Source organism: Denticeps clupeoides, chromosome 6 (assembly GCF_900700375.1).
Source record: "Denticeps clupeoides chromosome 6, fDenClu1.1, whole genome shotgun sequence".
NCBI lineage: Eukaryota > Metazoa > Chordata > Actinopteri > Clupeiformes > Denticipitidae > Denticeps > Denticeps clupeoides.
Window position 1 is genome coordinate 13,275,911 of NC_041712.1, and position 19,485 is coordinate 13,295,395.

Here is a 19,485-nt window from a genome sequence, read left to right on the forward strand (position 1 = left end):
GGATTAGGGTCTGGTCTTCATCTTGTCCGGCGCAACTAATGGTCCATCCTATCTCCCGAGTCATCGGACAGTCAGCCGGCTGCAAGGTTTAGTGACCAGGACCGGAGATCGCCTGAGCACCACCATAGTCATTACCCCTCCACAGCAGGAGCAAAGCCTGAAAACAACAAAAACGCCTGTTATTGTACAAACTGCTCAAAAATCTCCAAATTGAAAAAGAGAATAGAAAGTCATACCATCATAACACAGCAAGAGCTGAAGTATGTCTGTTGGATTTCCTTGCTTTTCTGTGTTCTTTCTGCAATACTTCCAGGAATGATGGCAGTCCAAGAACAGTAATTTCCACAAAAACTACACAATAAAGAAAAAAAAAAATCCTTCTTCTCCAAGGATCCATGTTTCTCTACAAAATGTTCTGAAAAGCGCTGTAGTCTCACCCGCACATTTTTTTTTATGTGGGTTAAAAAGGTCTATTTCAACTCTATAGTTTTGCTCTTAAATCCACTGACCAACAGAGTTCTCAATTTCTTTTTTGGGGGGGGTTGGCGCATGAGAGAAACATTCAGTAGAACTTGTTCGAGCATTTCCACGTTCTTCTGAACTCCTCTTGCAACTGTTTTTTTTTTTTCTCCAAGACAAAAGGGTGTAGTTTTTGTCTCTATAAAAGGATTAGAGGGCGAAAAAGTCACACCCATTAAAACCTTGTTTCAGCACCTTGTTTCTACTGGTGATCCACTCCTCTCTGTGTGAATGGAGGCCTGGCATCAGTCCCCACTCCAAAAAAAAAAAAAAAAAAAAAAAAAAACAAGAAATATTGGAAATATTGAATGAAATACGCTTCAGGCGGGGATGGTTTCCATTTCAGAAGATAAACTACAGATAATTTCAATGCCCCCATCTTCAAAGTGTCTTTTTTTCACAAGATAAGGGGGCAATTAATAGGAAGATTCTTGATGCATATCCCCCACATTTGATATCAGACAAATGAAACTGAACTTTAAAAAATAAAAAGGGAAACAATCTTTGATATCGCTCTTTCGCTACACACAGCAAATCCCTGGCTTTAATCTGCCAAAGGAATTTAATTATAGAAAAAAAAGAAGGGGGGTATACATCGCTCTGTATCTCCATTCATTCACATTTATAAAGAAAGAGTAAGTCTGATGAGACAAAACACTTAAGCCTGTTTCCAGGAACACAAAACAAAATTGAGTTTTGAATGAACAGCAGGAGAATGCAGTGTGTTCAGTCATTGCATCTTCCTTGTTCAGGGTTCTTCTGGTTTAGTTTCTTTTCTAAACATTTAGGTTTTCCGGAGTGTTCAAGCCAGACTTTTTTTGTGTCCTGCAGCATTGCTGAAAGGGTCTGGCCTCATCTAAACAATGTTATACATTTGTTACATTTTAATACATTCATCACACTTTCCATGGAGGCAAAAAGCAAAAAAGAAAAATTTATAATAATAATTCAAACATATTCAAAAAATACAATAAGGTAGCAGCCTTAAAAGTGCTCCAAATCATAAAGTTCAAATACTTTTCAGTTTATGTATACAAGGAGGGAAAAAAAAAAAAAAAAAAAACTCACATCTCAATAAGTCACACTTTCAATATCACAGCGCCATGGTGACTGTAAACCAGCCGATTAGAAATCTGCAAATCACACTCACACAGAGCTAAAGGCAACAAGTTCATATCTAGGTCATCCCACCACACCCTAACCCCCTACAAACCCCCAACCCATAAAATCCCCAAGGTCACCTTGGGCGAGAGACTACATAACTGCTCATGGTTCAAGTTGAGATGAGAGAGACATGGGCAGTTACGCCTTCTCACATGAAGAGGGGGGGGAAAATTATGCTCAATTATCAGCCAATCTCTGTCTATTGGCCCGAAATTTGTCCGATCAAAAGTATTACAGGGCATTACAGCACCAATGACAGAAGACAAACGCAGACACCTCAGTCAGCCATTGGCTTAAGTGTAGTAATGGCATGGACATGCCATACATCACAAGTCTGCTAACTTCTACTTTTTTCTTTTGAGCCCAAGTACAAACAAAAAAAAAAAAAAAATCACTCACAGACACAATCGCACCCTTGTGTATACATGCGCAATGAAGTACAAAAAGTTATCATCTGAACAAAATAAAAACATGGCATTTACATGCTGGTATAAAACAAAATTGTGCAGAATTTGCTTCATCCAACACTCACACAATCACACAGGCAATCACAAAAATAAGTCTTTCCAAAAAACCTCTACTCTAATATATTTTTTAAGAATTTTTCTTTTTTTTTTTCTTAAACAAGTGCAAATCTTCAAGTTTTACAAATGCGGACTTTTTATAGCTTTACATTTTACACGAATATAAAAAAATACAACAGTGTATTTCAGGAATATTTTTTTTATCTGCCAACCCAAGAAAGAAAAAACAAACAAACAAAACTCTACACTAATCTATGATCTTCCTGACCATGTTAAAACAGAGAAGTAACCATTGGTTCCTTGTGTGTGCATGTGGTGTGTGGGTGTTTGTGTGTATGTGTCCACGCACGCATGAAAATGTGCATATGAATATTCTACACATAATATATGCAACAATATATTCACACAATTTGCATTAAAAAAACCTTTCAAATATTGAAACTACTGTAATAAAGTGCTTCAGTTGTTCTTAAGGTGCTTGTCGTCAAGGTGTGTAAGGCGCCTCACCTCACAACACCCCAAACCCTCTCTTTCCTTTGAGAGAAAGAGAGAAGATAGAATAAATAGTAAGAAATAGAAAGAGAGAGAGAGAGAGAGAGAGAGAGAGAGAGAGAGAGAGAGAGAGAGAAAGGAAAGAATGCTGGCAGAGCAGGTTGCCCTCTTTGCTGAGCAGTGGACATTCTTGGGCTGATTTCTCCAGGTTTAAGGCTTCAGGTAAACTCAGGTAGGCTCCGGTGGGTTAATAATCATCCACGGTCTCCATCTCACCCAGGATCATCCGCTCCCCGGCTCCCAGGTAGCCTGCACGAGAACCAGTATGCAATATGATCTTTTCTATTCTATTATTATTCCCACACTTAATACACAGAATATACTGAAGGCGTAGTGCCACAATCAAGAGGCAGTGGGTGAAGTGCTTGACCCAATTAAAATAATTGTGTTGCATTACCAAGGATGCTGGGGTCGGAGTGCAGCATCATGCTCGGTTTTTTCTTCATTTTCCCTCCTTGGGCATCGTACAGACCACCCTTCCCTATATGTGATGCCTGGAACATGGACTGCAGAAAGAACAAACATGCACTGGAATGAACTGTATACAATATTAAATAAAATTTCATTGTCAAGTCAATCGTCCAGCTACTGAATTATTCCCATAAACTAGCTAGCCAAGAAATCCTACAATTATGACTTATCACACATTCCGGTCAGGGAGGGGGGGTATGGGAAGAAAAAAAAAAAAAAAAAAAAAAAAAAAGTATTTTTGCTGAAACTGGGACCTACCTGCAGCGGGAAATTCATATTCAATCCAGACATCTCTTTAGACAGCTGCTGACAGACACAAGTTAATGAGTTAATGAAGCGGGGTAAAGAAAGTAGGTTGAAAGAAGCCCCCCCCAAACACACACACACACACACACCTGCTGTTGCTGCTGCTGTCTTTGATAGTTGGCTTTCTGTTTGGCACGACGCTCCAGAAACTGCTTGGCAAATTCTTTGGCTTCCACGGTGTCACCCAGGTAGGAGCGGATAAAGTCGTGTACCTCATAAGGCGACTCCACCTCCTTCAAATATGCAACAATGGTGGCCACTACACAATGCAGAGCCAATTAGAATCAGAGAGGACCTTGTCCAGAGAACCTTATGAAATACTCTAAACAGAGGAGATGAGCGAGGAACGCTTACCATCCAAGGAGGAGGTGTTGTTGACTGAGGCACTAAGCGCGTGCAGCATCTGCTCAGACCAGGTCGTAAAGCCATCCTGAGGCTTCATCCCCTGCAGCAGTTTCAGGAGCTTCTCCTCTTCCTCAGTACGCTTGCGACGAGGTATGTACTGATCACTGCGAATGCATAGTAGTCTTTATACTTCACTCAGTTACTGAAGAGTAAATGTCTACACCGCAACAGCTACTTTTACTAGAGTAATGAAACATGTTTTGAGAAGTCATCAAAAGGCCATGGGTGGTTTCTGACTAATTTTAAATTTAGAAAAAAAAAAAAAAAAAAAAAAAAAAAGGTTCTGATCACACAATTTGATTACGATTATCAATGCATCCCATAAAATGTCTACAGTACATCACAATGTATTTAAATACACAAGTTAAGGTTTCGTTCACCCATGTGGATGCTTTGATTTGCTCCAACGAGCAGAAAAAAACTGTTGGCGTTCGGTCCACGCTCACCTGATGGCACAAAAACACGCCTGTTTCAGAAATCCGTGGCATCAGGTGAGGGCGGACTGAACGGCGACAGTGGAGCAAACCTAGAGCTGCTTTCAGAGCAAACACTGAGCTGCCCTCGCCACGAGGTTTCCCCACAGGGCTCAGCGCAAAAAACATGCAGTAAGATTATAATGTTGTTTTTGTAAATCTCGGAACACTCAGAGACTTAAGATCAGCTTTCCCTACCTTCCCACTTTGTGTGTTTTAAAGGGGCAGACCAAACACTAGCCCGCTTTGAATCTATTGGGTCAAACAAAATAAATTTCAAATTTGACCGCGGTGCACGCAAACAGCCCCAGATCATGCAGCCACTGTCGCTAGCGGCACAACTTTTTAACGAGAATTTTATGCCGCCGCCTGCATCCACATTGCGATTCACCGATTAGAATGTAAGCACCCCTACTGAAAACAGGATGAGTTTATTGTGACAGAGCCATACCTGAGGGAGGGGCTGCTCCTGCTGCTCTTCAGTCCAACACTGCGATGGGCACTCTTCAGGGCTTCATCCCACACCCCCATTGCCCCACTGGACCCTCCTACTTTACCATCAACCATGCCACTGCCCCACATACCACCCACACCATCTCCCCATTGAGCACCCAATGAAAGGCCTCCATGTTGCTGCTGGAACGGGGGAAAGGAAGAAAGATTTTTAACAAATGTACACACACACACACACACACACACACACACACACACACACACACACACGGGCAAAAAAGGACTTAGTCAGCCACCAATTGTGCAGGTTCTCCCACTTAAAAAGATGAGAGGCCTGTAATTTTCATTAAAAAATCACAATCACAAAAAAAAAAAAAAAAAAAATCACAAAAAAAATTTTCATGTAAAAAAACAAAAAAACAAAAATCACATCCTCTGAATTTACATTTACATTTACATTTACAGCATTTATCAGATGCCCTTATCCAGAGCGACTTACAATCAGTATTACAGGGACAGTCTCCCTGGAGCAATTTAGGGTTAAGTGTCTTGCTCAGGGACACAATGGTAGTAAGTGGGATTCGAACCCGGGTCTTCTGGTTCATAGGCGAGTGTGTTACCCACTAGGCTACTACCACCCTGAATTTTTTTTAAGAATTTTTTTTGCAAATTATGGTGGAAATTATGGTCAAATTATTTCTGACTCTCTCAGACCTATAACTTCTTCTGTAAAAGGCTCCTCTGTCCTGCAATCATTATCAGTATAAAAGACACCTGTCCACAACCTCAAACAGTCACACTCCAAACTCCACTATGGCCAAGACCAACGAGCAGTGTAAGGACACCAGAAACAAAATTGTAGAGCTTCATAAGGCTGCAATAGCATTCCAAGGTTATGGAGTGGCCTAGCCAGTCTCCAGATCTCAACCCCATGGAAAATCTTTCGGAGGGAGTTGAAAGTCCGACAGCCCCAAAACATCACTGCTCTAGAGGAGATCTGGATGGAAAAATGGGCCAAAATACCAGTAACACTGTGTGAAAACCTTGTGAACACTTAAAGAAAACGTTTGACCTCCGTCACTGCCAACAAAGGGTATAAAACAAAGTATTGAGATGAACTTTTGTTAGGGACCAAATACTTATTTTCCACCATAATTTGCAAACAAATTATTTTAAAAAAATGTGATTTTCTGGATTTTTTCCACCTCATTTTGTCTCTCATAGTTGAGGTATACCTATGATGAACATTACAGGCCTCTCTCATCTTTTTAAGTGGGAGAACTTGCACAATTGATGGCTAACTAAATATTTTTTTGCCCCACTGTATTTATAGTTTATTGCTGGTACCCTCCCGTTACAGGAAGGAAGACCCACAATGGCCAATCAAATTACTTGAAATTTATATTGTTTTCTTTCAAGCGACTCTCAATGAGGCACTTCGGCACCTGTCAACAAACTGCTCCAGCTGTCTCAAGTTTGAAGGGTGCCTTTTCCAGGCGGCACATTTCAGCTCTTCCACAGATGTTCAATAGTATTTAGATCACGGCTCACAAGAGGCCATTTCAGAATAGTCCAATGTTCTTATAGGGGTGTGTTTTGGGTCATTATCCTGTAGAAGAACCCACAACTGAGACCAAGATGGGCAGCACATTTTGCTCCAGAATGACTTAATAGTCTGGAGATTTCATTGCACAGACTCACTGTGCCAGACACAGCAAAGCAGCCACAGAAAATGTCTGAACCTGCTCCAGCTCACAAAAAGGTACAGTGTTCTTTTCTTTGTACACTTCATTTTTTATATGCATCTGTGCATATAGAACTGATGAGACTACCCAAAAGGGAAGTTTAGTCTCAAAAGGACATTCTCCCAGAAGCTTTGTGGAACGTCAATATATATTTTGGCAAATTAGTCATTGCTTTATGATTTGCTTCCAAAAGTGGCATAACCCTTATGTGATGTTAATTACAGAACACACCTTAGTTTGTGCTTATTGTCAAATTATTTGCAGTCTCATTTTTGTCCAGCCAAGTTTCACAAGTGAGTTCATTAATATAGTTGTGTTGATCACAATCACAATTCAAAAGCATTCTCTAATTTAAATTAGTTAATTTCTTTTTGTCATTTATTCCATTGGTCAATTTCAAGTGATTTCAGTGACTATTGTGAGTTTTTCCTTTCTGTAACATAAGGGTACCAACAATGTTGCCACTTGTGTATGTATATTAAATATAAAAAGTTATCCCCATTATATTCTATAGGATTGGCCAGCTGAACAAGTCTCAGGAAAAATCTACATTTTTGGTGCTAAAAATGTAAACAAATCTCACCCGGTCTCTCTGCTGCTGACTCCTCTGCTGTTGCTGCTGTTTGAGGAGTCTCTCTGCCTCCAGCTCCAGCACACTGAGTGGAGGTTTTTGGTGTTTGGGGATGGTGGTGTTTTGGGAGGAGCTCCAGTTGGATCCCTGCTGAGACACACACACGCCTCCCTGCTGCTGCTGACTCTGCTGTTGTAAGAGCTTGAGAATCAGCTCCTGCTGCTGCCTGCACTGCTGCTCAACACAGAGAACAAACATACACAGTTGAACACCGAACCAGAATTACCAGGGTGCATCTCTATAGGAGAAATTTGTTAATCTGTTTACCTGTTTTCGGCGGTACAGCTCCTCCTCCTCTCTCCTCTTCTGCTCCTCCTGCCTCCTCTTCTCATCTCTCCGTTTCCTTTCCTCCTCCTCTCGCTTTACCCTGAGTTCGGCTTCACGACGCTCCAGCTGGAGCTGCAACATACAACACGAACCGCACATCAAATGCAGTATAATAAACTCGGCATATAAAACATGAGCGTATTTATGAACTTCAGTTCCAACATTTCCAGAACAACTGTCCAAAACAACATTTGCATGGACTGAACAGACCGTTTATCTGCTCATCTGAGAAAATATAAAACCAAACGCGGCAGTGATGTCTATGGGTCAGTATAATCAAACTATTTAATGGATGATCAGAAGAAATGGACAGTACCTGAGTTAAATATATGAGTGTTATAGCAAAGGGTCTGAATACTTCGGACCATGTGATTTCAGTTTATCTTTGTTAATAAATCAGCAAAAATGGCAACAATTCTGAGTATTTCTGTCTATATGGGGTGTGCATTACTGAGGGAAAAAATTAACTTAATTTTATCAAATTTAAGAGGGTCTGAATGCTTTCTGTACCCACTGTATGATTAATTTCAACAATGCAACAATGAATAATATATTATTTAAAGTAAACACACATTTTAATTCTGCCAAGTGAACATGGTAAGAAAAAAAAAAGTTGTACCTTCTGCTGTAGCTGCTCCAAAATTGGCCCCTGAGGTGATAAATCCCACAGCGAGGCTTCACCGCCTACATGATAAAGCACAGAGTTTCATACAAACACCTCTTTACCTAATACGGTCAAGCCACAGTCTGTATCTGTTCACGTTTGTATGTCTGAGTGATCTGCTTGCTGTGTTCTGATGTATTTATTTGGAGAGAGTGCGTTAGTAGTCGTCAAATATTTCACAGTGTTCTATGCATGTGTGTGTGTGTGGACTGCATTACCAGAAGGCTGTGAAGCTGAGGTATGCATGTCCCACATTGCTCCACTGTCAGGTACAGACATGGACCTGCTCATGGCTGGCAGAATACCGGATTCTCCACACCTGTACAACACATACAGAAGGTAGGTCATATCAGTTTGCATTCAATAAAAAAAAAAAAAAATACATGTACACACTAATGCAAAAGTTTTTTTTTTCCAGTTTCCATAACACACACCTTAACAGAACGCATACCTGTTCATCTGCTGGAACCTCATCTGAAGCTGTTGGTACAAAGCTGCTGTGGCCGCCTGTTCCAGCTGCTTCTTCAGAACTTCCTGGTCCATGTTGCCCTAAACAGATCATAGAGCTGTAAATAAAGTATACAGTGTACAGACACACACAGTCACATGAGCAAAACAGTCGAATTTTATTTCATTCTAACAAAATAACAAATTTAATACTTAACATGTTTTTTTTCTCCAAGCATGATTAGGTTGCTCTCTACCCTTAGTCCTGAGAACCAGAACTAAATTCTTACCAGCAATGGGGGTGGAGAGGGTCCGGGAGAGAAAGGCACACGACCCCACATCTTAATGACCTCACCCAGGGGCTGGAACCCCTCATCACAGCCTCTTTTCACCAGCAGGGTCATGGTGAAATATCCCGCCTGGAACCATTCACACATCTCCACTGTGGAGAACGGACCTGAGAACAAAACCAGAGGACCGAATGAAAAGAAGAGGTAAAACTGAATATAGAGGGGGGCGATCATGTGGGAAATAGAGTGGATATGAATAAATAGAAACATTTGCAGAATTAGGAACAAAGTGCCACGTGAGAAAAGTGCACTCATGCTGAGAGCATGCTGCATGAGTTAAAGCAGAGATGCAGAATTTATGCATGTACCTTGGATCTCTCCTTGGGGGTCTTTGTAGAACCACTTCATCGCAGCCTCATGGGAGAGAGGCAGTGCGCTGGCGGAGTGCGCAAGTGTGTGTGGGGTGGGGTGTGCGTGTGAATGTGCAGTCGGGTGAGGGTGTGTGTGTGAGGGGATGTGGCTTTCCTGGAGCGCCTGTGTGAAGCACTCCTCCTCCAGGGAGGTGTCCTGCAGGGATGCTACCATCTTCTCTGCCTCCTACAAAACACACTCATTAGCTATCCCTGATCTCAAAGAGTATCAGTTTAGTTCTATAAAGTTTAATAAAAAATTAACAGCACTTTGCAAGAGCAATTGCCATTTCACACTACCTGCTGCAGATGCTTCATGCCATCCTCCTCCTCATTGTCACCTCCTGGTGGATGGAGATCAGTAAGTACAGCGGTAGGCAGTAAGGTGCCCTTGCTGGACTGAGACAGACCCACTGCAGACACCATGGATCCTACTGTAGTCACACCTCCAACAGGTACAACATCTGCAGCATGAACACATTTTCAAAATTCAATTTCTGAGTGCAAACAAACATGCATGCATCCCTATGCCCACTAACAAGCCTGGTAGTCACCTTGTGGGTAACACACTCGCCTGTGAACCAGAAGACCACAGTCACAGGTTCAAACCCAACTTACTACCATTGTGCAACTCTTAACCAAGAGTTGCTCCAGAGGGCTGTCCTAACTACTGATAGAAAGTCGCTCTGGATAAGGGCATCTGATAAATGCTAGAAATGGCAAGTGCAAAAATACCAAAGTAAATCATTCTAGATGCAGTCAATAATTAGAAACCACCATGAAAAAGGCCTTTCTAAAACCAGCTTACACTCATGCACTCACACACACCTTCAGCAGGCACCATGCTGGTTTTATTCAGGTGAGCAGCAGCAGAAGGTTTGAGCTCAGTCTCTCCGGAGAGGAGCTGGTTGTGTTGAGGGGGGGCAGGTGCAGAAACAGGGAGGGGAGGGGACGGTGTCCCAACTTTCACCTCTGTCTCACTCAGAGTCATCACTGCTTCACTCTCATCGGCTGTTAAATAGAAAAATTGTGAAGTGAGGTTTCAAATCTACACATGAATGAAGTTCAAATGCAGCATGTCTGATTTCTGTCTTACCTCCTTCACCAGCACTTCCCTTCCTCTCCTGAGCCTTTGACTCCTCCTCTTCCTCATCCTCTTCCTCCAGAGCCTCAAACTCCAGCTCCTGGTCATCTCGTATGGGATCTCTAGAGCTCTTCTGTAAATGCAAAAAAAAAAATAATAATTTTGCTAAGACATAACATTTGAGTATCATTACCAAGTAGACCATAAAAACACGCACAAATACCTTGATGCACATAAAGGCTCCAGAAGAATCAAAAGTTCCCATCTCTCCATCCTCCTCATCAGTGCACCACTCTGGCAGCCCATCTCTATCGTCCTCTAATCCGTCACTCCCTGCACGGCGGCGCCCACCCTCTCCATCACGGAAATCAAAATCAAACTTCCTACGTCGACCATCACTGTGGTCACGCCAACCAGCTGATCGAGGACCTCCATCTTAGAGAGAATGACAATAAATAAAATTAAAAAAAGATCTGATAGACTAGGAACAAAAAAAAAAAAAAAAAAAAAAACCTGCTGAGCCATTGTGTGATTATACAGACATTATAGTCATTCATGGTGGATAGCTACAGTAGAAAACCTCAAGGTGGCGATATAGAGTGACCTGTACCAGATAACTAATGGAAGCAGTCCTTCCGATTAAGTGAAGTTAGTCATTTTATAAAAAGTAATGTGTGAAAGCAGGACAAGATTCTCTATTTTTGGCATAATTAAGAGAGATGTAAGGGTGTAGGTGCGTACATACCATCACGCCGACCTCCCACCATCCTCCAGCTGCCTCCCGGTTCTCCACTGTCATCCTCATCTTGTTCTTCCCGGAGTGTGCGCCAGTTGTCACTGTCTGACCGTGCATAGTCTTTGCGGCCAGCGGCACCACCCTCTTCAAAACCACCCCGCCCAGCTTCGCGCCTCAGAGGCTTCTCAAAGCGTCGCTCACCTCTGTAAGGCAATAAAATCACATTACACATTGAAAATGCAAGACAAAATATATATTTTTTTATTAAATAAATTAGATATTTACAAATCAAACAACATGGCACTCAATCAGGTTAAAATCTTTTTCCACCCACAGTGCATGAGACCAGGTGTAGTGAGTTATGGTCTCACTTCCTGTCACAAACCATGTTTCTATGCGCATATATGCATCTGCACGTTGAAAAGTCTTTACATTCCAAATGCACTTGCTTCCAAATCGCACCTGTCATCCCAGCTCTGGCTACGGTGCATCTCTCTGCTCCGCCCGAATCCCACTTCCTCATCACTGGCTCTTTGGTAGAACCCCCCTTCACCTCTTCCTCTTCCTGCACATATTCAAGCAAAAACCAGAGACGACAAGATAATTAGATAGATGTTAGATCTGGCTGTCATATAACAACACAGTGACCTCTCCCCTTTCAGGGTTCTTACACATTTTTAGAAAATAATTTCCATGACTTTTCCAGGTTTTCAAATGACCGTAGGAACCCTGCCTGTGAAATCAGCACAGTTAGCCATCAATCTACCTGTATTTCTCTTTTCTCTCTCTATTTGTGCAATTCATCCCTCTCTTTCTCCTCTAATATGACTAAAATAACACTCTTCATGAGAGAAAGAAGAGTCAGATTACATGACTATGAAGACATAAAACACATTACAAGGCAATAGAAACAGGATAGAGTAAATATGGCAGAGTCTAAAACAAATGCGTTCCTGTAATTATTCCAAATTTTGCAGTTTGTTACCTCTTCCTCCTCTAGTGCTGCCTCGGCCCCTTGCCAAACCTGCTGGGACGGCACCGCCTCCCTTTCCCATAAGCCTCAGCACAGCCACGCTGTTCACAGACATAGAGAAACTCCGCTGGAGAGAGAGAGAGAGAGAAAGTGGTGAAGGGTGAGACAAGGGATGCCCAACAGAGCTGTGCTGCCAAGATCGCCCAGAGCAGACGTCTGTGCAAAACCGCGAGAAAGCAAAGAATCAGCAGAATCCCAATCTTCACAGCACATCAGAGCAAAGCAGGCCAACTGCAGCCACAAATCACAGTTACTTTCTCCAACGGAGCAGACTGGCTGGCTGCCGTCTGTAGACACAAAAGAAAACCCCATCTCCATCTGCTGTAGAACAGATTTCAGGTTTTCAACTCTCTGAAGCAGAGACAGTGTGCATAATTGTGGAAGGGCTACAGTCTTGTGTGGATGAACTGTTTAGTGCGACAGGGAACACACCTGCTCTTCTTCAGTCAGAGGCACCAAAGCCAGTGGTTGCAGTGGTTCCTCTTGCAGGATGGCAGCAAACTCCTTGTCTTGCATGTCCTCTGGGACCTGCACACAAAGTACAGATTGTGAAAACATGTCCAGCTTAAACAGGAAGCTCCCCTAAGGATCATGTTCCACTGACCTTGTTGTCTTTGATATAAAGTGCTAGCATCTCCTCTCGGCCGTAACGGTACTCGGCCAGCTTGGACTTTGGCATTGCTGGGGATGGAGGAGGAGAAGTCACACTCCCCCCTCTGGACAGTGCACGAAGCCTGAGGAAAGGACAGTCAACATGTGACCAGATGTTGGAAGTCATGAAGATTATTTGTGACATCACTCATTCTAGTAAATCCCCACTCAACAGCACTTATTTGATGCATTCCAAATTGCCTGATTAACAAAATAATTGTTAAAATAATGCAGATTGTGGCAGGGTGACAAACCAGAATCCACATATTCAAAAAACACACTTTTAACCAAGTTCCTCACCCAGGAGAATGCACTGTTAGATAAATGCTGCATTGTGTTTAAAAAGCTCTGCTTCTGAGCAAGGCAACAGCAAAATGGAGAACAAGCAACAGGAAGATGAAAAAGATGAAAGGCAGGGCTTTGGCGCAAGGAGGGCTTTACCACACGAGTTCCGCAGTGAGGAAAACTATACTTCATGCGATGAATTACAAAACCCAACGCATCTGTTAAAAAGAATATCCCATGTTATATAGTAAATGTAACAAATGCCTTAAACTATTACATGCTTGCCTTCTGATCAGCAGGTCCAATAATTTACTAAGACATAATAAAAAAACTAACTATTGAATTTCAACAAACTGTAATAAATTTGCACATGAAGCAATGTTTTGCCAAGACGCCATGTGTGACCAAATGAGTCCCCTTTTGTTACTTCAATGACATGTTAAGGATGTGGTCACAATGTGGTATATTGGAGCGCTACCGAGCTAAAATGATTCACATCATTGGTGTACATCATTTACATGACAACTGAGAAAACTGATTCACTTCAATTGACCCAAACACACAGATCTCTGTTTGCACCTAAAAACATCATGACCAATGGTGCGAAGAGGAGGAGCAAAAAAAATAAAATAACTACAGTACGGAGTAAACTTGGAGTTGAGTACACATACTATTAAATTATAAGCAAGTTTAGACTGCCTTGGAAGAATTGTATGTAGTTGTTTGGCTGAACAGAAAATACTATTGTATTGGCCTAAATGAACATTTCCCATTCTTTTCCACCATACAGTGGACAGGTAGTTGCTGTAATGAGCCTTTAGCTTTCTTTCTATCACATTAAAAAAAAATAAGGCTGCACAAACTGAAGCATTGATTAACACAAGCATCACCATCACCAGGATAATGCTGCAACTAACACATCTTGCAATTTGCCATGTCAAGCATACAAGCCAACTGAACAGTTCGGTCATTTGGTTGAGGTGAACATTTTTTTTTGCTTTTTATATCGGTCTTAGTGGTCCCCAATACACCCATGGACACTTTGAGGCGGTCACACAATGAGATTTCCCACTTACGCGCCATTTTGGTGTCTGTAGGAGGAGAGCAGCCTACAGAAGCGAGCGGTTTTTAGAGAAATTAAATTAGCCCTCTTGTCTCATGTGATTGAACAAAAAAAATACATTTGCGCTCATTTTTGCATTCAGTCAACGACCAACTGCAATGCTTTAAACATTTTTCAAGCCATGATGGCCGGTGGAGTTACTTTTTTAGGGGCGGGACAAAGCATGAGAAAGGGGAGGTAACCTTTCCCCATATGACGACATAAGGGGACAAATTCCAGATTGTCTGAGCGGCGAAGAAGAATGGCCACAGCACTCTTTATACATGTCACCATTTCTAGCCACTGCAGGACCATAGACAGACTAGGGGAACTTGTATTAATATTAAATAATCTCACAAAGGGAAATTTTTGTAATGGGGACATTTAATAAAAAAGGCGCCACTCACCATTCGGGGCCAAAGTTTAGTGTCTCTGCAGTCATGTTCCACGTCTCTGCAGAACTACCGGCTCCCTTCTGCACAACAAGAACACCAGTCACACACTGACTAAACTGTCGTCCCTTATCAGATGGGAAAACTGTATGGACATTAAGCAACTAAACCGCAACCAGGAGATGCAACACCCACATTAAACAGACACCACTGTCCCAAGCAAACAGCAATACTTTAGAAACAAGGCGAGCTTCAGGAACACCAATAGTACAAAAATGAACAAACAAATATATACACTGACGTTCAAGGAAGTGCTCACCTTGTCCAATGCGAGGACCAGTTGGTGTTCTCTTTTTTTGGTTATTCTGTGCACTAAGGTGGACTTGGCAGGCCAGCAGTTTCAGAGAGAGAGTAAATTAGCTGCCAGATTTGGAAAGGGGTGCGTGGTCGGCAATCAGCGTTCCACTGGACTCAGCGGGCACCGAGAGCAGCAAGCCTAGACAGACACTGGAAGTGTGCGTTGGGGGAAATCTGTCGTCTCCTCTATTGCTTGACGTTGTAGTCTTCTCTCAGAGTTCAATAATTCATTCGTTTTATTCTGTTTTGTGTGAAAGCAGTGTTTTTTCTGTACCAAAGCCTGCAAAAGAAAAGAAATAAGTTGACAGGATTCACGAAAACAAGAATATTATTTGTTCAACCAAATAAGCAAGGCCAACTATTCCTATTTAATCATATGTACTATGATGCATAATACATGCTTACACTATAGGAGAGGGAAAAAGTTAAATTATTAATGGTTGGACTTGTTTGTGTTTCCATTTAAAATTCCAGTTTAAGAAATACAAATGCAAATAAATACTTGTGATGCTACTAAAATGTCAAATTTAGAGACATTCCTGAGAATTTCATAACTTTCGTAATTAACTACGGCCTCCGAGCGATTAGCAAATATTGCACACGAATTAAATGACCGGAATTAATAATAATATTTCGCCTCGAAAACTAACCTCGTGTCCTCCTTCAGGCAAACGTTTCCAGGGAACGATCCATTCTGACAAAACCAAAATGCGGGCAAACGCTTCGCCTTCCAGGTGCTTCTGTTGCTACGCCGCTGCGATCACTTGCTACCAAGCCTGGCGCGGGCAGACCGAAGGAAAAGCGTAATAGATGGCCGAGCTGGAGGCGGATAAGGTCACGCCGACGCCTTTATCTAACCCGAATTTCGACCGTGGACGACCCAGTCCGACCCTCTTGTGGCCGACGCCTCCCGCCCCGGAGAGGATCGAACACCCCTCAGGCGGCCCCCGAAATGCACCTCGAGCTCAGGGGCCGACAGCAGAAGGCAGCGTGCCGCGCCGGGAGACTTTCCTGCGGTCAAGATGAACTCCGTGCGCACGCCGGAGAGCGGCGGCCGCTACAGACGCGCTGGGGCGTAAATGCGCAACATGAAGGCGCCTCGGCTGCGGACTGGTCGCGGGCCAGCCAGCCCGTCGGCTCTACCCGCGGGAGCGCCTTTGTCGGAGCGGTTCGCCCTTCGCTCGCAGGACGGCGTGTCGCGGCGATGCAGGAACGAACCGGGCCACCGTTCAATCCGCGCTGCGTCAAATTGAACTACTTCGCTCTTCCCCGCTCGATCGTCTTCTCGTCTTGTTGTTTGTGTTTTACAAAAATGGCTGCCCGACATACGCCACATGATCGGGCTGGGCCAATCACAGAGCGCGATTTAGTGTAAGGTCACTTCTTCAACGCTGAAAGAACCATGCGTGGACGAGGAGCGTTTACACGTCTATCGCCCCCTACAGTGGCTGGCCAGCTACTGCACGTATCAATACATCTGTTCTTCATGTCTGTGAAGGTTCTCACTCATCTAGGTCATGGTTATCCCGAAAAAAGGTTATACCAATGGCAACTGGACTGGTTTTGGTTCCTTGACAACGTTTCACTCTTCCATTCCAGAAGGCTGTCTCAATATTGGATGGGTGGAATTGGAATGAAGGGTTAAGGAACCAAAAACAAGTCCAGTTGCAATTGGAATAACCTTTTTTTTGAGACATCTGTTCTTTCTTTCATCAATAGGATAAAAGAAAAGTTTTGTTTTTTAAAAATAATTTATTAGCATTTGTGTAACTTTAATTTGAGATTCTATTATTTGTGAGCCTTTTACTAATATGTCCTACTTCATGAACACAAGCTTTTGAGTATCCTTTCCTTGATCACAGGCATTATACATTTATGAACTGAATTAATTTATTATAAGTAATTGTAAACCATTTAACTCATAAAATAGACATCACTGAAGCACAGTGCAGGCCAGCGAGTGCATGTGGCACTCGCTGCATGTCCGACGGATCGAACAAAGCGTACACCTCCAACCACCACAGTCAACTGATGATGAGAACTCTTTATTGCAGTTGCAATGTATCAACCCGACCGTACATATATAAAAATGAGGGTAGATGGGTCAGGAAGAACAGAGGAAACAGAATCACATGGGGATAGAGGAGGAGAGTAGAAAAAAGACTATCCCTAGACTCTGCTCCAAATAGAGTACATTGTAGGAACTGAAAAGAAGCAACATAAGCACATGGTCACAAGACATCATAAAAAGTCACTAGCAGGAAGGGGAGGGGTGTAGAGGAGGTGCGGCTAGTCCAGCATAAACAAACAACCATCTGGTCCAGCAGCCAATGGGGGCGCTGGTCTGCATTATTATATACTGCATCAAGGCCCTTGCACTCACTTGCTGCTTAAATGGGGGAGAGAATTCAGAGAATTTAGAAAACACATTGGATCAACTTTTAAGTTTATATCATCTTATCTGGTGCCTTTGTATATTTTTATTTTGTGTGCTGGTTATTAGATGCCACTCCAGACAGACAGAGAATCTAGCCCTCCTCCCTCTGCGACAAGCAGCAGGCACACCCTGTGACAGGAGGATGCCCTAACTCCCCAGAATGGAAAACCAATCGGTGGCCAAGCAATCCCAAAAAAAGCAGTGGCATGATGTTGGGGCAGCATGGGCGTGTGGAAAAAAAATATACCTCCATGATGCCATCCTGGGCAACCATGTCTCCCATATCAGAAACGGACACTGCTTGTTAATTTACATAATGGGAGTAATGGCCTCCTTTTACATTATATAAATATAATACATTAGATGAGTAAAGTGGACTTGTAACTTTGCATTGTCTTAGTTGCACCTTGCCAGTTTGGGATTTGAACTGGCAACCTTCCGATTACAGGTGTGTTTCCTTATCTTCTAGGCCAACTAATGTCCCACAACTGCATTTCTAGGCAAGTTGTTAGCCATGAATGGATAGCGCTTAAATGCTGTAGATGCAGGGCAGCGTACAGTGGCACTTAACACTTTTTTTTCTGGTGCACACACACTTTGACCTTTTGCCACCAAATTTAATATGCATGTGCATCTCATTAACACAAACCTATGATACATTCAAACCTATGATACACTCAAAGTAGCTCTGCCCAACAGGAAATTAGACAATCTGGTTTGTTTAATTTTCTCATATAAACCAAATTTGAACCCAGGATCCTAGGACCTTTGTCTGGTTTACTCCAAATTTGCTTTGAATGTAGATGTTCACCTTTTTTTTTTTAATTTAAATGCCATTTTTTGAAAATAACAAAAAAAGTATACTAAAGTATACTAAACATTGAATACTCAGCAGTTTTTCAGCAGTAATTAGGGAAACTGCAGAGTGACTGAAATTGTGCTGAAATATCTTGCAAACAAAAAGTAAAAAAGATGAAAGGAAATGATATTTGAGTGGTTGTGTGAGAATATGAAAGAATTGCATTTTATGTGTAGCGTCTGCGTAGGATCACAGATGGTTGATCTTCAAAGAACCTTTTAACCTTTGACATTTACATACCAATTACAACCTGGACCCTCAGCCTGATTGTCCCGTCTGCCCCCACTGTCACCAAGACGATGCGAAGCAGACGGGGTCTGCAAACTGCTCATCGGGGCTCCAAGCTTCAAAGCATTCCAAAGACCTCCTGTCTGGCCCCACCTTCGCAATACACAATCACGCACACACTTAAAACATATTGTCTGTATCTTGTGCTAGGAATATGTGATTATAAGTGGATCCCGTATATGCACGCGTTGTGTGTACTTTCCCTTGTATGAATTATACTAGTTACAACTTTCTATTGTGCATTAGGTAAACTCTAATTACCTATAATTAAGTGTATAAGTGTATCTCTACTTTCCTACCTCCTAAAGGTCCCTTTCTTGGTGTCAGAAGGAACTTCTCTTTACTACTGGAACAGTGATGCATACCATGTGATCACAAAATACATCATACAATTTCTATAAGGTAGAAATTGTAACTGCAACAAACTACAGTCTCTCTCTGGACCAGCCCTAAAAAATTCCGGTCAGTTGTAAACCCAGACAAAGGGAACTTCTCCCGCCAAAATGTCACACTTGTGATTGGCTATTCAGGCCACATGATGGGCGTGCCAGAAAGCATTCAAAAAAGAGCGTCACACAGGCACGAATGCTCAGATTTTCTCTTCTTCCTTCCGAGACACCTCTTTCAACACTTTGACTCTTTTGGCAAAATTTACCTTCAAGGAGGATCGCGACCCTACCACATCAGGACTCCTTTGCATGAAATAAGGACCAATGCAAGTAACTATGCACGTTTAAACCCCTTTTTAAGGTGAACATAAGAATTCTCTGACGATTCTCATTAGGCTGTGGTTAATTGATGTGTAATACTGCCATTCTCTTTTCATCACTTTCCTTTACCCTGTATGTATATGTTTGTCTAATTGTTGTATGTTACCTAT

At 42.4% G+C, this 19,485-nt stretch overlaps 1 protein-coding gene across 2 annotated transcripts; it reads right to left on the reverse strand.

Moving 5' to 3' along the window:
* Positions 1 to 1,760: 1,760 nt before the first annotated feature.
* Positions 1,761 to 16,326, reverse strand: gigyf1b (GRB10 interacting GYF protein 1b). 2 transcript variants are annotated; one of them, XM_028983384.1, is made up of 25 exons: positions 15,672 to 16,326; positions 14,984 to 15,301; positions 14,680 to 14,747; positions 12,839 to 12,968; positions 12,667 to 12,762; positions 12,187 to 12,301; positions 11,664 to 11,766; positions 11,211 to 11,404; positions 10,689 to 10,900; positions 10,478 to 10,598; positions 10,210 to 10,392; positions 9,682 to 9,845; positions 9,340 to 9,568; positions 8,972 to 9,138; positions 8,686 to 8,783; positions 8,453 to 8,553; positions 8,190 to 8,254; positions 7,511 to 7,642; positions 7,196 to 7,417; positions 4,866 to 5,050; positions 3,891 to 4,045; positions 3,626 to 3,795; positions 3,489 to 3,533; positions 3,157 to 3,265; positions 1,761 to 3,008 (listed from the first exon to the last, which is right to left on the reverse strand). In XM_028983384.1, exons 3-25 carry the CDS (start codon positions 14,712 to 14,714, stop codon positions 2,947 to 2,949), a joined length of 3,093 nt encoding a protein of 1,030 aa, XP_028839217.1. In that variant the 5' UTR covers positions 14,715 to 14,747; positions 14,984 to 15,301; positions 15,672 to 16,326; the 3' UTR covers positions 1,761 to 2,946. The 2 variants fall into 2 exon arrangements, with proteins under 2 accessions (XP_028839217.1, XP_028839216.1); XM_028983383.1 differs by having other exon boundaries at positions 3,489 to 3,536.
* Positions 16,327 to 19,485: the final 3,159 nt, after the last annotated feature.